The following is a 12,718-nucleotide window of genomic DNA, read 5'->3' as shown; positions in this document are numbered from 1 at the left end:
CTCAGCACATGGGGAAGATCTGTGCTGTAAGCTGTAAGCTCTGTCCTTCTGAGAGGCTGCATCCCGAATGAGCGGGAACCCTGATGCCCTCTGTCTTTATAGTGAGTGTGCTCTAACCGGTGATTTGCTGCGGTGTTGTGTGTGTTGATTGGTCTTGCTGTGTGTCCATCAATGTGTGTGTCTGCACCATAATATACTGGTGTATATTATGACATCCCCCCCCCCCCCCCTTTATAATAAAAATGTATGTGTGTGACAATAAATAATGTATGGTGAGAATCTTCCTAACTATGTGTGGGGTGCGAAGACATATTTACAGGACTACGTACATGAGAACTAAGCTATTTACATGGGAAGGTGCCTGGTGCAGAGAAGCAGTATGCAACAAGAGTAACGAGATCATCACTATATACAAACCAGGGAAACGATCAAACAAAGCAACAAAACAATTCAGAGAGTCTATAAATTCAAAATTTCATAAATTTAGTCTGAGGTGGGCGACGAATTCTGGTTGACCGCCTCAAGGGTGGGTCGAGAGCCGCCGGTTCAGGAGCGGGTTGGATTGCGTCAGAGTCAGGGGGAGGCAGAGTGACCGGGAGCTCTGCATCGTCCGTGGCAGGGTCAGCAGGCGGGCGAGGCGACACTGGAGGTTCACGTGGCGAGCGCGGAACGAGACGAAGGGTGCGTCGATTGCGGCGCAGAATAGAGCCATCCAGTAGACGAACCAGGAACCAGTGGGGGGCCACCTGCCGAAGGACAACAGCGGTTGCAGACCAGCCACCATCTGGAAGATGGACGCGGATGTTGTCATCTGGAGCCAGAGCAGGGAGATCAGCTGCACGGGAGTCATGAGCCGCCTTGTGCTGTGCACGAGACAGCTGCATCCGGCGAAGGACCGGAACGTGGTCGAGGTCTGGGACATGGATGGACGGCACCGTCGTCCTCAGGGTGCGACTCATGAGTAATTGGGCTGGCGACAGGCCAGTGGACAGTGAGGCAGAGCGATAGGCCAGCAAGGCGAGGTAGAAATCAGACCCAGTATCGGCAGCCTTGCATAGGAGCCGTTTGACGATATGTACTCCCTTCTCTGCTTTGCCGTTGGATTGGGGGTACAGGGGACTGGATGTCACATGGGCAAAATTGTACCCCCTGGCAAAGTTGGACAATTCTTGGCTGGCGAAGCAGGGGCCATTGTCTGACATAACCGTGAGCGGGACGCCGTGTCGAGCAAAAGTTTCTTTACATGCACGAATGACTGCAGACGAGGTGAGGTCGTGCAACCGTATCACCTCCGGGGAATTCGAAAAGTAGTCCACGATCAGGACATAGTCTCTACCCAGCGCGTGGAACAGGTCGATGCCCACCTTGGTCCATGGTGACGTGACCACCTCATGGGGCTGCAGGGTCTCACGTGGTTGGGCCGGCTGGAAGCGCTGACAAGTGGGGCAGTTGAGCACTGTGTTGGCGATGTACTCATTAATGCCGGGCCAGTACACTGCCTCTCAGGCCCGTCGGCAGCACTTTTCCACGCCAAGGTGGCCCCCATGTAGTTTCTCCAGGACAAGCTGGCGCATGCTATGCGGGATGACAATGCGGTCCAGTTTTAGAAGAACCCTGTCTACTACCGCCAGATCCTCTCTGACATTATAGAATTGAGGGCATTGGCCCTTGAGCCACCCGTCCGTTAGGTGGCGCATGACACGCTGTAGCAAAGGGTCAGCCGCCGTCTCGCGGCGAATTTGGACGAGGCGTTCATCCGAGGCAGGCAGATTGGAGGCCGCGAATGCCACATGGGCGTCAACCTGGCAGACAAATCCCGCTGGGTCACATGGAGTGTTGACTGCCCTGGAGAGAGTGTCAGCAATGATGAGGTCCTTGCCTGGGGTGTAGACCAACTGGATGTCATATCGCCGGAGCTTGAGAAGAATACGCTGGAGGCGAGGCGTCATGTCGTTCAAGTCTTTCTGTATTATATTGACCAGCGGGCGATGGTCGGTCTTGACGGTGAATTGAGGAAGTCCGTAGACAGAATTGTGAAACTTAACAACACCGGTCAGAAGGCCCAGGCACTCCTTTTCTATCTGCGCGTAGCGCTGCTCCGTGGGGCCATCGCACGTGACGCATATGCAACGGGGGCCCATGATGAGGCCTCATCATGTTGAAGGAGCACTGCCCCAATGCCGGATTGACTGGCATCGGTCGAAATTTTGGTCTCCTTTGCTGGATCAAAGAAAGCTAAGACCGGGGCCATGGTCAGTTTTGCCTTGAGTTCTCTCCATTCGCGCTTGTTGGCAGGGAGCCATTGGAAGTCTGTCGTCTTCCTGACCAGGTTCCTGAGAGCCGTGGTATGAGAGGCGAGGTTAGGGATGAATTTCCCTAAAAAATTGACCATGCCCAGAAATCGGAGGACCGCCTTCTTGTCCTCTGGTATTTTCATAGCTGTGATGGCAGCTACCTTGTCCGCATCCGACTGCACACCCAATTTGGAGATGTGGTCCCCGAGGAACTTAAGTTCTATCTGACCAAAAGGGCATTTGGCCCTGTTGAGGCGGAGGCCATGCTCATGTATACGTCTGAATACCCGCTGGAGGCGACTAACATGCTCCTGCGGGGTGGTGGACCAAATGATTATGTCATCGACATAGACGCGAACACCTTCAATTACTTCCATCATTTGTTCCATAATCCTATGGACGACTTCTGATGTAGGGATGATCCCAAACGGCATCCTGTTGTAACAATATCTTCCAAAATGGGTGTTAAATGTGCAGTTTTCTGCTGGATTTATCGAGCTGGATTTGACAGAATCCTTTTGAGGCGTCGAGTTTGGTGAAGAGCTTGGCGCGAGCCATCTCACATGTGAGCTCTTTGCGGTTGGGAATTGGATAGTGCTCTCTCATAATATTGCGATTTAGATCCTTGGGATCAATGCAAATTCTCAATTTGTCGGAAGGCTTCTTTACACATACCATGGAACTGACCCAGTCGGTTAGTTCCGTGACTTTGGAAATCATTCCTTGGTTCTGGAGGTCCTGCAGCTGCTGCTTGAGGCGGTCCTTAAGGGGTGCTGGGACCCTGCGAGGTGCGTGCACCACAGGCGTGGCATTCGGTTTTAATAAAATCTTGTAGGTGTACGGGAGCATGCCCATGCCCTCGAAGACGTCGTGATACTGGTTGATAATAGCATCGAGCTGCGCCCTGAAGTCGGTGTCCTGAAAGGCAGACACGTCAGCAGGAGAGAGAGTGAACTCTCTGAACTAGGTTCAACAGCTTGCATGCCTGCGCGCCAAGCAGGGAGGCTTTCGAGGAGCCCACGATTTCAAAGGGAAGGATGGCTTTGCGTGACCTGTGAGTCACTTCAAATTGGCATGAGCCGCTGGCAGCAATGGCATTGCCATTATATAATCTAATAGCTGGCAGGCTGATGGGAGGATGGCTGATTTGACCCGAAGGCTTTGGAGGTCAGACCGCGCGATGAGATTGGCGGAGGCACCGGTGTCCAGGCGGAATCATATTTGGAACCGGTTGACCGTAAGGGTGGCACACCACTCATCGTCCGGATCGATGCTGTATACCGATAGAGACTGGATTCTTTGCTTCGGGGACACCCTGTTTTTTGTAACGATACCGACTCGAAAAGGCGCCTTTGGATCCTTGGTGTCAATATCGGGTAGCAGGTCCGAATCGGGCTCGGTGACCGTGGGTTGAATGGCCCGGACATTGCTGCGAAGCTGGCTGGAGCGACGAGAGTTGGCAGGCTGAGCTGACCTGCATAAAGCAGCATAGTGGCCAAGTTTGCCACATCGCAGGCATCGTCGGGATTTGGCAGGACATTGCCGCTTTAAGTGGGCGGAGCCACAGTTGCCGCACGTTGTAGCGTCAGTACATTCGCTGCGCCACCGCGCATGCGGAGTGCGGTTGTACGTGGTGCGCGCCTTCGCAGTACGTTCGTCGTCGACGACGTCGCCGTCCCCTCGTTCGGTGCGCACAAGCGTGGGAGTCCGTGAAAAGTGCGCGAAATGGCCGCCCTCATCCAGGCTGAGGCCCTGGAGTTGCTCGATTGCTTGGACCCGTTCTGCCTCGTGGGGACCTTGCCGCGCTGTTTCAGCCTCTTGAATGTGGGAATACCGACTAGTGGCATGTTCATGTAGCACGCAGGTCTCGATGGCGGTCGCCAGGGTGAGCTGCTTTACCTTGAGGAGCTCCTGGCGTAGGGGTTCTGACTGAACACCGAAAACGTTCTGGTCACGTATCTTGGAATCGGAGGTGGGCCGTAATTACAGGACTGCGCAAGGATGCGGAGGTGGGTGAGAAAGGACTGGAAAGGCTCATCCTTATCCTGCAAACGCTGTTGGAATACATCGCGCTCGAAACTTTCATTCACCTCTATGTTGCAGTGAGTGTCAAACTTGAGGAGGACCGTCTTGAATTTTGATTTATCTTCACCATCAGCAAAGGTGAGAGAATTGAAAATGTGGATGGCATGTTCCCGGCCGTGGATAGGAAGAGAGCGATCTTCCTGGTGTCTGAGGCAGTTTTCCGGCCTGTGGCTTCAAGGTCGAGCTGGAAGCGTTGTCTGAATATCTTCCAGTTGGCCCCCAGGTTACCGGTGATGCGGAGCGGCGGCGGCGGGCGGACGCTGTCCATTTTGCAGGATGGCTGTATGCTGGTGGAAGGCAGATCACTTGCAGGTAGGTCTAAGAAGTTCTAACATCCCTCAACTACTGGTACCATGATGTGTTGGGTGCTCTGGATCCGTGGAACACATACAGGCCACCAACACATCAAATATGACAATATTTTATTAAGTTAGAAACTGTTGAACATACTTTCACTGTGGGTTAACACGATGTTAGATTAAACTAAAGACCTATGCCTGTCCTAACCAGTCTATGCACTCAGCACATGGGGAAGATCTGTGCTGTAATCTGTAAGCTCTGTCCTTGTAGGAGGCTGCATCCCGAATGAGCGGGAACTCTGATGCCCCCTGTCTTTATAGTGAGTGTGCTCTAACTGGTGATTGGCTGCGGTGTTGTGTGTGTTGATTGGTCTTGCTGTGTGTCCATCAGTGTGTGTGTCTGCACCATGTTATACTGGTGTATATTATGACAGGAGTTTTATGTACATAGGAAACACAACAACCAACCTATGTCACAACACTGTGCTATCGTTACGCTGAACCCAATCACTTGTTCATGACCCCATCTGCAAAATGCTTGCTTGAAGAGCGAGTTTGCTTTTGTGGAATCATTTTGGAAGGTCTAACATTTTAATGATCTGATTTCTCTGCAGGCAGATTGCATGTTGTGGCCGGGAGCCCAAATGATTAACTTTTATTTCCTGGCTCCACAATACCGGGTCATATATGTGAATTTTGTGACTGTGGGATGGGACACTTACCTCTCGTATCTGAAACACAAGGTATGTGGATTCCAGTTGGAGATGGCGTCTCTTTATCCAATGCTCTTTGGGAGTTACCATTGAATTTTCTTCCATCACCCTTTCAGGTAGCGTGTTCCAGGTCACAACAGCTCGCTGTGTAACCCCCCCCACCTTGGGAAACCTTAGTCATTAGTCCTGGATATTTCCCCTAATTCTTCATCAAACACTCCCAGGACAGGTACAGCACAGGGTTAGATACAGAATAAAGCTCCCTCAACACTGTCCCCATCAAACACTCCCAGGGCAGGTATAGCACAGGGTTAGATACAAAGTAAAACTCTCTCTACACTGTCCCCATCAAACACTCCCAGGACAGGTACAGCACAGGGTTAGATACAGAATAAAGCTCCCTCTACACTGTCCCCATCAAACACTCCCAGGGCAGGTACAGCACAGGGTTAGATACAAAGTAAAACTCTCTCTACACTGTCCCCATCAAACACTCCCAGGACAGGTACAGCACGGGGTTAGATACAGAGTAAAGCTCCCTCGACACTGTCCCCATCAAACAGTCCCAGGACAGGTACAGCACGGGGTTAGATACAGAGTAAAGCTCCCTCTACACTGTCCCCAACAAACACTCCCAGGACAGGTACAGCACGGGGTTAGATACAGAGTAAAGCTCCCTCTACACTGTCCCCAACAAACACTCCCAGGACAGGTACAGCACGGGGTTAGATACAGAGTAAAGCTCCCTCTACACTGTCCCCATCAAACACTCCCAGGACAGGTACAGCACGGGGTTAGATACAGAATAAAGCTCCCTCTACACTGTCCCCATCAAGCACTCCCAGGACAGGTACAGCACGGGGTTAGATACAGAATAAAGCTCCCTCTACACTGTCCCCATCAAACACTCCCAGGACAGTTACAGCACAGGGTTAGATACAGAGTAAAGCTCCCTCTACACTGTCCCCATCAAAGACTCCCAGGACAGGTACAGCTCGAGGTGAGATACAGAGTAAAGGTTCCTCTATACTGTCCCCATCAAACACTCCCAGGACAGGTACAGCACGGGGTTCGATACAAAATAAAGCTCCCTCTACACTGACCCATCAAACACTCCCAGGACAGGTACAGCACGGGGTTAGATACAGAATAAAGCTCCCTCTACACTTACAAACACTCCCAGGACAGTTACAGCACAGGGTTAGATACAGAATATAGCTCCCTCTACACTGTCCCCATCAAACACTCCCAGGACAGGTACAGCACGGGGTTAGATACAGAGTAAAGCTCCCTCTACACTGTCCCCATCAAACACTCCCAGGACAGGTACAGCACGGGGTTAGATACAGAGTAAAGCTCCCTCTACACTGTCCCCATCAAACACTCCCAGGACAGGTACAGCACGGGGTTAGATACAGAGTAAAGCTCCCTCTACACTGCCCCCATCAAACACTCCCAGGACAGGTACAGCACGGGGTTAGATACAGAGTAAAGCTCCCTCTACACTGTCCCCATCAAACACTCCCAGGACAGGTACAGCACAGGGTTAGATACAGAGTAAAGCTCCCTTTGTGCTGTCCAAATGTAACCTCTGACCACTCCCTTCTGAACCACTATTTACATGTTTCGCATAACTTTGTGCTATTTACACTTTATATTCTGTGTACCTTGGACCTGAGTAAAGCTGTGCCAGTCAAGTTAACAAAGGAGGGAGGAAGAGTTTGTGTTAAATTGTATTTGAACTCTGACCTCGCTGCTGAAGATCAGGAAGCATTTGCACGGAGGATATTGTATGTTTGGGGAATAAGAGGGACCATGGTTTTACCTGTTGTGTTTTTTACCTCCTGCCCAAACCGTCTCTCACTGCAACACAGAAAGAGATTGACCTGGTTTAATTGTGCCTCTGAAAGATCTGCATAACAATCCTGTCCTCCCCACTCAATTGTTTGATTCTCCGCTGCTATATCATTTTTGTTTAGGTTTTATCCCATTCTCCCATCGCCCATTCAGGCAGCGCCTTCCAGATCACAACAACGCGTGTAAAAAGAAAAACAATCGCTTTATCGCCTCCTCTAGTGTTTTGTTACCAATTATCTTAAATGTGTGTCGTCTGGTTTCCAACCCTCCTGCCAGTGAAAGTAGTGCCTTAATTAAGCTGTTTGAAGAGAGTTTGGAAAACGGAGCGCAGATAAACATGTGGTTACTCATGAAAGGCACCTATCAATAAAGTCTGAGGGAGGATTGAAAGAACACTACAAACCTTTGGCGTGTGAATGCTTGTGTGTGTGTTTGAAGACAGTTATCTGTTTGTCTTTGCTAAATGTTAGCCAGTAATGGAATCGTGTGTGTGTGTCTGAGTGTGTGTCTGAGTGTGTGTGTGTGTCTGAGTATGTGTCTGAGTGTGTGTGTGTCTGAGTGTGTGTGTGTGTGTGTGTGTGTCTGAGTGCGCGCGTGTGTCTGAGTGCGCGCGTGTGTCTGAGTGCGCGCGTGTGTCTGAGTGCGCGCGCGTGTGTCTGAGTGCGCGCGTGTGTCTGAGTGCGCGCGTGTGTCTGAGTGCGCGCGTGTGTCTGAGTGCGCGCGTGTGTCTGAGTGCGCGCGTGTGTCTGAGTGCGCGCGTGTGTCTGAGTGCGCGCGTGTGTCTGAGTGCGCGCGTGTGTCTGAGTGCGCGCGTGTCTGAGTGTGTGTGTGTCTGAGTGTGTGTGTGTCTGAGTGTGTGTGTGTCTGAGTGTGTGTGTGTCTGAGTGTGTGTGTGTCTGAGTGTGTGTGTGTCTGAGTGCGCGCGTGTGTCTGAGTGCGCGCGTGTGTCTGAGTGCGCGCGTGTGTCTGAGTGCGCGCGTGTGTCTGAGTGCGCGCGCGTGTGTCTGAGTGCGCGCGCGTGTGTCTGAGTGCGCGCGCGTGTGTCTGAGTGCGCGCGCGTGTGTCTGAGTGCGCGCGTGTGTCTGAGTGCGCGCGCGTGTCTGAGTGCGCGCGTGTGACTGAGTGCGCGCGTGTGTCTGAGTGTGTGTGTGTCTGAGTGTGTGTGTGTCTGAGTGTGTGTGTGTCTGAGTGTGTGTGTGTCTGAGTGTGTGTGTGTCTGAGTGTGTGTGTGTGTCTGAGTGTGTGTGTGTGTCTGAGTGTGTGTGTGTGTCTGAGTGCGCGCGCGTGTCTGAGTGCGCGCGCGTCTGGAGAGTGTGTCTGTGTGTGCGTGTCTTGAGAGTGTGTCTGTGTGTGCGTGTCTTGAGAGTGTGTCTGTGTGTGCGTGTGTGAGAGTGTGTCTGTGTGTGCGTGTGTGAGAGCGTGTCTGTGTGTGTTGTCTGAGTGTGTGTGTTGTCTGAGTGTGTGTGTGTTGTCTGAGTGTGTGTGTGTTGTCTGAGTGTGTGTGTGTTGTCTGAGTGTGTGAGAGTCTTGAGAGTGTGTGTGTGTCTTGAGAGTGTGTCTGTCTTGAGAGAGTGTGAGTGTGTGTGTGTCTTGAGAGTGTGTCTGTGTGTGTGTCTGAGTGTGTGTGTGTGAGAGCGTGTGCGTGTCTGAGAGCGTGTGTGTGTGTGTCTGAGTGTGTGTGTGTGTTGTCTGAGTGTGTGTGTGTGTCTTGAGAGTGTGTGTGAGTCTTGAGAGTGTGTGTGAGTCTTGAGAGTGTGTGTGAGTCTTGAGAGTGTGTGTGTCTTGAGAGTGTGTCTGTCTTGAGAGAGTGTGAGTGTGTGTGTGTGTCTTGGGAGTGCGTGTGTGTGAGCGTGTGTGTGAGCGTGTGTGTGAGCGTGTGCGTGTCTGAGTGTGTGTGTGTTGTCTGAGTGTGTGTGTGTTGTCTGAGTGTGTGTGTGTTGTCTGAGTGTGTGTGTGTTGTCTGAGTGTGTGTTGTCTGAGTGTGTGTTGTCTGAGTGTGTGTGTGTGTGTCTGTATGAGTGCGTGTCTGAGTGTGTGTGTGTGTGTCTGTCTGAGTGCGTGTCTGAGTGTGTGTGTGTGTCTGTCTGAGTGCGTGTCTGAGTGTGTGTGCGTGTCTGAGTGTGTGTGCGTGTCTGAGTGTGTGTGCGTGTCTGAGTGTGTGTGCGTGTCTGAGTGTGTGTGCGTGTCTGAGTGTGTGTGCGTGTCTGAGTGTGTGTGCGTGTCTGAGTGTGTGTGCGTCTGTGTGTGTGTGTCTGAGTGTGTGTGTGTGTCTGAATGTGTGTGTGTGTGTGTCTGAGTGTGTGTCTTAGTGTGTGTGTGTGTCTGTCTGAGTGCGTGTCTGAGTGTGTGTGTGTGTGTCTGTCTGAGTGTCTATCTGAGTGTCTGTCTGAGTGTGTGTGCGTGTCGGAGTGTGTGTGCGTGTCGGAGTGTGTGTGCGTGTCGGAGTGTGTGTGCGTGTCTGAGTGTGTGTCTGTCTGTGTCTGTGTGTGTCTGTCTGTGTCTGTGTGTGTGTGTCTGAGTGTGTGTGTGTGTCTGAGTGTGTGTGTGTGTCTGTCTGAGTGCGTGTGTCTGAGTGTGTGTGTGCGTGTCTGAGTGTGTGTGTGCGTGTCTGAGTCTGAGTGCGTGTCTGAGTGCGTGTCTGAGTGTGTGTGCGTGTCTGAGTGTCTGTCTGTGTGTGTGTGTGTGTCTGTCTGAGTGTCTGTGTGTGTGTGTCTGAGTGTGTGTGTGTGTCTGAGTGTGTGTGTGTGTCTGAGTGTGTGTGTGTGTCTGAGTGTGTGTGTGTGTCTGAGTGTGTGTGTGTGTCTGAGTGTGTGTGTGTCTGTCTGAGTGCGTGTGTCTGAGTGTGTGTGTGCGTGTCTGAGTGTGTGTGTGCGTGTCTGAGTGTGTGTCTGTCTGAGTGTGTGTCTAGGTGTGTGTGTGTGTGTCTGTCTGAGTGCGTGTCTGAGTGTGTGTGTGTGTCTGTCTGAGTGTGTGTCTGTGTGTGTGCGTGTCTGAGTGTGTGTGTGTGTGTGTGTCTGAGTGTGTGTGTGTGTCTGTCTGAGTGCGTGTCTCAGTGTGTGTGTGTGTCTGTCTGAGTGTCTGTCTGAGTGCGTGTCTGAGTGTGTGTGCGTGTCTGAGTGTGTGTGCGTGTCTGAGTGTGTGTGTGTGTCTGTCTGAGTGTCTGTCTGAGTGTCTGTCTGAGTGTCTGTCTGAGTGTCTGTCTGAGTGTCTGTCTGAGTGTGTGTCTGTCTGTGGGTGCCTGAGTGTGTGTGTCTGTCTGTGGGTGCCTGAGTGTGTGGGTGCCTGAGTGTGTGGGTGCCTGAGTGTGTGGGTGCCTGAGTGTGTGGGTGCCTGAGTGTGTGGGTGCCTGAGTGTGTGGGTGCCTGAGTGTGTGGGTGCCTGAGTGTGTGGGTGCCTGAGTGTGTGGGTGCCTGAGTGTGTGGGTGCCTGAGTGTGTGGGTGCCTGAGTGTGTGGGTGCCTGAGTGTGTGGGTGCCTGAGTGTGTGGGTGCCTGAGTGTGTGGGTGTCTGAGTGTGTGGGTGTCTGAGTGTGTGGGTGTCTGAGTGTGTGTGTGTCTGTCTGAGTGCGTGTCTGAGTGTCTGTGTGTCTGTCTGAGTGCGTGTCTGAGTGTGTGAGTGTGTGTCTGTCTGAGTGTGTGTCTGTGTGTGTGCGTGTCTCAGTGTGTGTGTGTGTGTCTGAGTGTGTGTGTGTGTCTGTCTGAGTGCGTGTCTCAGTGTGTGTGTGTGTCTGTCTGAGTGTCTGTCTGAGTGCGTGTCTGAGTGTGTGTGCGTGTCTGAGTGTGTGTGTGTGTGTGTGTCTGTCTGAGTGTCTGTCTGAGTGTCTGTCTGAGTGTCTGTCTGAGTGTCTGTCTGAGTGTGTGTGTGTGTCTGAGTGTGTCTGTCTGAGTGCGTGTGTGTGTCTGAGTGTGTGTGTGTGTGTCTGAGTGTCTGAGTGTGTGTGTGTCTGAGTGTCTGAGTGTGTGTGTGTCTCTGAGTGTGTGTGTGTGTCTCTGAGTGTGTGTGTGTGTCTCTGAGTGTGTGTGTGTGTGTCTCTGAGTGTGTGTGTGTCTGAGTGTGTGTGTGTGTCTGAGTGTGTGTGTGTGTGTCTGAGTGTGTGTGTCTGAGTGTGTGTGTCTGAGTGTGTGTGTGTCTGAGTGTGTGTGTGTCTGAGTGTGTGTGTGTCTGAGTGTGTGTGTGTCTGAGTGTGTGTGTGTCTGAGTGTGTGTGTGTCTGATTGTGTGTCTGAGTGTGTGTGTGTCTGAGTGTGTGTGTGTCTGAGTGTGTGTGTGTCTGAGTGTGTGTGTGTCTGAGTGTGTGTGTGTGTGTGTGTGTGTGTGTGTCTGTCTGAGTGCGTGTGTCTGTGTCTGTCTGAGTGCGTGTGTGTGTGTCTGTCTGAGTGCGTGTGTGTGTGTCTGTCTGAGTGCGTGTGTGTGTGTCTGTCTGAGTGCGTGTGTCTGTCTGAGTGCGTGTGTCTGTCTGAGTGCGTGTGCGTGTCTGAGTGCGTGCGTGTCTGAGTGCGTGCGTGTCTGAGTGCGTGCGTGTCTGAGTGCGTGCGTGTCTGAGTGCGTGCGTGTCTGAGTGCGTGCGTGTCTGAGTGCGTGCGTGTCTGAGTGCGTGCGTGTCTGAGTGCGTGTGTGTCTGAGTGCGTGTGTGTCTGAGTGTGTGTGTGTCTGTGTGTGTGCGTGTCTGAGTGTGTGTGTGTGTGTCTGAGTGTGTGTGTGTGTCTGTCTGAGTGCGTGTCTCAGTGTGTGTGTGTGTCTGTCTGAGTGTCTGTCTGAGTGCGTGTGTGGGTGTGTCTGTCTGAGTGTCTGTCTGAGTGTCTGTCTGAGTGTCTGTCTGAGTGTCTGTCTGAGTGTCTGTCTGAGTGTGTCTGTCTGAGTGCGTGTGTGTGTCTGGGTGTGTGTGTGTGTCTGAGTGTCTGAGTGTGTGTGTGTCTCTGAGTGTGTGTGTGTGTGTGTCTCTGAGTGTGTGTGTGTGTCTCTGAGTGTGTGTGTGTGTGTCTGAGTGTGTGTGTGTGTGTCTGAGTGTGTGTGTGTGTCTGAGTGTGTGTGTGTGTGTCTGAGTGTGTGTGTCTGAGTGTGTGTGTCTGAGTGTGTGTGTCTGAGTGTGTGTGTCTGAGTGTGTGTGTCTGAGTGTGTGTGTCTGAGTGTGTGTGTCTGAGTGTGTGTGTCTGAGTGTGTGTGTCTGAGTGTGTGTGTGTCTGAGTGTGTGTGTGTTGTCTGAGTGTGTGTGTGTTGTCTGAGTGTGTGTGTGTGTGTCTGTATGTGTCTGTCTGAGTGCGTGTCTGAGTGTGTGTGTGTGTCTGTCTGAGTGCGTGTCTGAGTGTGTGTGCGTGTCTGAGTGTGTGTGTGTGTCTGAGTGTGTGTGTGTGTCTGAGTGTGTGTGTGTGTCTGAGTGTGTGTGTGTGTGTGTGTCTGAGTGTGTGTGTGTGTGTGTGTGTGTGTCTGTCTGAGTGCGTGTCTGAGTGTGTGTGTGTGTGTCTGTCTGAGTGT

General features: G+C 52.1%; 1 protein-coding gene and 1 long non-coding RNA gene across 2 annotated transcripts in view; one reads left to right on the top strand and one right to left on the bottom strand.

Moving 5' to 3' along the window:
• The window catches only part of LOC140395022 (uncharacterized), a 29,640-nt gene that overhangs the window by 8,897 nt on the left and 8,025 nt on the right, over positions 1-12,718 (bottom strand). The gene's annotated exons all lie outside the window — the stretch shown is intronic.
• Positions 1-12,718, top strand: part of mpv17l2 (MPV17 mitochondrial inner membrane protein like 2) — a 31,099-nt gene that overhangs the window by 12,242 nt on the left and 6,139 nt on the right. The window contains exon 4 of the mRNA XM_072482342.1: positions 5,293-5,421. Within this exon, the coding sequence (XP_072338443.1) occupies positions 5,293-5,421 (129 nt within the window). The remainder of the gene's footprint in view (positions 1-5,292; positions 5,422-12,718) is intronic.

This window comes from Scyliorhinus torazame, chromosome 18 (assembly GCF_047496885.1).
Source record: "Scyliorhinus torazame isolate Kashiwa2021f chromosome 18, sScyTor2.1, whole genome shotgun sequence".
NCBI lineage: Eukaryota > Metazoa > Chordata > Chondrichthyes > Carcharhiniformes > Scyliorhinidae > Scyliorhinus > Scyliorhinus torazame.
Note: the sequence above shows the minus strand (reverse complement) of the source record. Positions and strands in the feature narration are given on the sequence as shown.